This window comes from Caenorhabditis briggsae, assembly GCF_000004555.2.
Source record: "Caenorhabditis briggsae complete genome, chrIV, whole genome shotgun sequence".
In the NCBI taxonomy this organism is placed as follows: Eukaryota; Metazoa; Nematoda; class Chromadorea; order Rhabditida; family Rhabditidae; genus Caenorhabditis; species Caenorhabditis briggsae.
Window position 1 is genome coordinate 13,908,134 of NC_013487.2, and position 4,740 is coordinate 13,912,873.

The 4,740-nt window shown below is 37.3% G+C and overlaps 1 protein-coding gene across 1 annotated transcript in view; it reads right to left on the reverse strand.

The window, feature by feature from the left end:
- Nucleotides 1-1,443: 1,443 nt before the first annotated feature.
- The window catches only part of Cbr-tag-77, a gene marked incomplete at both ends in the record, with an annotated part of 20,323 nt that continues 17,026 nt past the window's right edge, over nucleotides 1,444-4,740 (reverse strand). The window contains 5 exons of the mRNA XM_045236159.1: nucleotides 1,444-1,750; nucleotides 2,136-2,337; nucleotides 2,809-2,908; nucleotides 3,595-3,957; nucleotides 4,356-4,541. Of these exons, the coding sequence (XP_045095754.1) occupies nucleotides 1,444-1,750; nucleotides 2,136-2,337; nucleotides 2,809-2,908; nucleotides 3,595-3,957; nucleotides 4,356-4,541 (1,158 nt within the window). The remainder of the gene's footprint in view (nucleotides 1,751-2,135; nucleotides 2,338-2,808; nucleotides 2,909-3,594; nucleotides 3,958-4,355; nucleotides 4,542-4,740) is intronic.

A 4,740-nucleotide genomic window follows, 5' to 3' on the forward strand; every position in this document is an offset into this window, starting at 1 on the left:
AGCTGTTTCACACATTTTTCGATTTATTTCGAAAGTGTGACGTTTCGAAAGTACGGCAATTAATGCTTTGAAAGCTTCAAATATACAAAATTCTGTTCGAAAAACCATTTAAACACTCAAATACAAGTTTTTGCTTTTTCTTCCATGCAAAAACGCGCTTACTTGCGAAACGTCACACTTTCGAAACGTCGCGGAGCCGTTTTTGTACTGAAAATGTGAAAAAACAGGTGTGTTTCAGAAGTCGGCAAATAGCTGAAACTCCAGACTCCGAGCTCCAGACTCCTATAAATGACTGATAATCAACTGAAGAACACTTTTTTGTAAATCTTATTAATCAGCGTTGTATATTTCAATGAAAAAAATTTTTAAAATATTTTTTCTGTTTCAAAATTTTCTGATTAAAATTTGAACCATTGAAGATCTCGATTTTCTTTCAGTACTCACTGGATTTCATTCTCCTGTTTTTCGAAAAAAAATTATTTCATAAAATTTCCATTCCTCATTGTATTTTTGTATTTTTAAATAATTTTTCTCCTGTAAAAAATGCAGGAATACAATTTTTCATCTTTGAAAATTCTAGAAATTCTAAACTCTAAAATTCTGAAATTCCCAGTTTCACTGATATTGAATAAAGAGATTCTCACAAAAAAAAAGTATTGCGACTGAATTTTTCAGAAAATTTTCATTTTTCGAATAAACTTTTGAATGTGATTGTTCCAAAAAACTTTTATGCTTCAAAACTATAACTTTGAATTTTTTTTTAAAATTTCCATCAAATTTCATTGAAATTGTTTTTAAAATATTTTTTTTTACTGTTTCAAAACTTTCCTAATCGAATTTGAATTATTGGAGATCTCAATTCTTTTGGTGTACACATAAAAAATCACTGTTCCCAGAAATTCCAAAACTTCAAAAAATCTTAATTGAATCAGTATTTCATTTTTATCTCCATTTCCATAAAATTTCGGATTAAAACCAAATGAGAGCAGAGAATTCAGCAGAGACATAGGACCATTTGAAAAAGAGAGGACAATCTATATAAAACAATAAAAATCTTTGTACCTGTAACAAGAAAATTCAGTCAAAAAAGAGGAAAAATATATAATAAGATTCACATGATCACCGGGATAAAAAGAAGGGGGTACTGTACATAGGGGACCTTTAGCTTTGACCTCAATTATCTTGGTTACTGTAAAGGATATCAAAAAGTGGTCAACTGATAAAATGTTTATCACATAATCAGTAGCATTTTATCAGTAGACCTTTTTTTATATCTTTAACAGTAACCGAGATAACTGAGTTCAAACTTTGAACATCAAAATTGGACACCTCTAACTTTGAAGTTTAAAGTTTGACCTCAATTATCTCAGTTCCTACAAGAGCTATCCAAAAGTGGTCCGAGATAGATGGCTGCAAAGGTAAGGGGCTTAAAAAATCAATGAATCAAGGCTTAAAAGTGGGATCCATCTCTAATTTATCAGCGAACGCAGCCGACCACTTCTTTGCACTAGTTTCGTTATCAACCCTAAACGAAATGACGTCATCTTTCGTATCATCAGTTCGTATTTGATTTCGATGAATCAGCTCAAAAATCCATCCATTTCCATCGTCTAGATGAATTTCCCGGTAGAAATAACCATAAATCAATACTTCGAACACGGATTTTGAGTCTAATTCCGCTTTATGGAACACCAATTTCAAATCGTCCCGACGGAGGAGTGCATAACGAATTAGTTCCGATTTTCGATTTCTGAAACTTTTAAGGGATATGAAAAATTGATTTAGGATTATTTCAAATGCGCTCCATTGATAAATTGGGTGTGGGGTTGTGTGGGTGTGTGTGTGTGTGTGTGTGGGTGTGTGTGTGTGTGTGTATGTGTGTGTGTGTGTGTGTGTGTGTGTGTGTGTGTGTGTGTGTGTGTGTGTGTGTGTGTGTGTGTGTGTGGGTGTGTGTGTGTTTTTATAGCCAAAAATGCCTATTTTCACTAATTTCTCAACAGAGCGCGTTTGCATTTTCCTCATAAAATCCCTCAATTTTGGGTCATTTTTCTCCATTTTTTCAGCTTTTCTGGTCAGAATTTTCTGATTTTCACGATTTTCAAAATGTTCTCCCTTAAATTTCACAATTTGTGTACCTCAAATGCACTTTTCCAAACACTATCGCTCCGGCTCGCTTCTCGTCAACATTCCGGTGTCGAAATCCAAAATTCACAGGCGCTTTGAACAGTTTTCGCGGGTCCACCACCTCTTGTTGATCGCGTTTTCCAATTTTCACCATGTGCGTTCCGTCGCTTTGAATTACAATGTTTCGTGTCGGGAATAGCGTTCCAGCTTTGTCTGAAAATTTCAGAAAAATTGATTTTTGTTCTTTGGTGGCCTAACTTTTGCAAGTTAGGTTTTCTAGGCCACCATCTCTAATGGCCTAGAAAACACACCAAGTGGATATTAGACCATTTATAGGTCATTTTAACATGATGGCCTAACTTTTGCAAGTTAGGTTTCCTAGGCCACCAAGTTCAAAGGCTTAGAAATGGCTTCATATTCATCTGGTGTGTTTTCTAAGCCATTGACCAAGATGGCCTAGAAAACCCAATTTGAAAAAGTTAGGCCACCATGATAAAATAGCCCATAAAACGCATAAGGTGCAAGCTAGACCCTTTTAACATGATGGCCTAACCTTTGCAACTGAAGTTTTCTAGGCCACCAACTTTTTTGGCATAGGAATGACCTAATATTTTCCTTTCAAGGCCATCTATCATGATGGCCTAGAAAACTCAACTTGCGAAAGTTAGGACACCAAAAACTCACAAGTCTCAAACTGCTTATCGTAGCACTCGGAACACACGTTCTCCTTTCGAAACTCGTACTTCGCCAGCGGCGCTTGTCCTTTACAGTATTTGCAGATGAGCTGAAAATTTGGAAAAATCGATAAATCAATAATTGATAGATGTGGGAGTGAAACATAATACCCAGATGATTTTCTAAAAATTCTGAAACGGGAAAAAATGAATTTTCAAATGTTTGAAAATCTTCCAGTCTGTCTGGTTCTCTGTGTGTCTGGATGTCCGAAAAAAATATTTGGAGATCTGGACACACAGAGGCAATGACACAAAAAATGAAGGTCCCTTTCTTTGAGCCAATTTATCTCAGCTCCTGTGAATGATATCAGGAATTTGTCAACTGATAAAATGTTCCTTATATTATTATAAGCATTTTATCAGTTGACCATTTTTCGATATCTCTTACAGTAACCGAGATAATGGAGCTCAAAGTTGACAGTTTCTATCATGATCTTCTATCAGATGAAAGAGTTCTATCACTTTGAGCCAATTTATCGCAGTTCCCGTAAGAGATATCAAAAAGTGGTCAACTGATAAAATATTTCTCATATCATGATGAACACTTTATCAGTTTATCACTTTTTGTTATCTCTTACAGTAACCGAGATAAATTGGCTCAAAGTTGAAGGGCCTATTTTTGCCTGTTTTCGACTATTTTTCAGTTGATTGTCGGTAATTTTGTCGAGCTCAAGATTGCTGAAAATGGTCAAAATGGCCTAAAATCAACTGAAAAACACGGATTTTTGCAACTAACCCATCCACAATCTCTACAATGATGTCTCCGCATAATTAAATTGAATTCCGTCGAGCAACCCTCCATCAGACACTCATTTGATGCATTATCCGGTAGCCAGACAGGCTTAATCACATCAGCCACCGCCTGTTTCTTCGATCCGCCTCCATTTTTCTGAATGATTCCCTCGAATATTCCATTTCCATCATCAAATTGTCCATTATCCAGTGGTGTCACTGGGACAGATGATAGTTCATCTTGTGACCCAGACTCGCTTCGAGATGCTCCACCAATCATTTGAGGTCTCATCATAGGATCTTCGGGAATTATTAATTTGGATTCTTGAATTTCGCCATTTTCCAGTAGGACCTTGCCCATTTTGTGCTGCAAAAATTCAATTTTTCAGTTCTAAAACGTCGCGGTTCTAAAATGTCGTGATTTTAAAAAGTCGCGGTTCTAAAACGTCTCGGTTCTGGAACGTCGCGGTTCTGAAACGTCGTTGTTCTAAAACATTGCGGTTCTGAAATGTCGCGGTTCTAAAATGTCGCAGTTCTGAAACGTCTCGGTTCCAAAATTTCGCAGTTCTAAAACGTCGCGGTTCAAGAATGTCGCGGTTCTGAAATGTCGCGGTTCTGAAATGTCGCGAATCTAAAACATCGCGGTTCTAAAATGTCGCGGTTCTAAAACATCGCGGTTCTGAAATGTCACGGTTCTGAAATGTCGCAGCTCTAAAACGTCGGGGTTCTAAAACGCTCTTAGCTCATTTTCCTTCATTTTCTTACCAATCGATCATCATGAAGATGTGCGGCATTTGATTTCCGTTTCTTATAGGATTTCCGTTCAAATTGCGCTTTCGCCAAATCATCCGCCCACGCATTCCGCTCTTTTTCCGATTGAAAAATGAAAAGAGCCGATTTGACCTTGCTCCGAACCATCAAACACTTCACATACTCGTCATCTTCCATTCTCTCGAAACGCATATATTCCAGTGGGATACGGTAGCTACGTGGCATTTCAAATTGTCCCCCTGATGCCGAGAGGGACGTCGAGACACGACAAATCCAGAGACAGTCAGTGAAAAGGACCAGGAAACGGGGTTGTTCCTCTTTTCGTGTTTGTTTTAGAACGTCTCCTTGACGAATTAGAACGCGGCCTGGTTCCAGAACA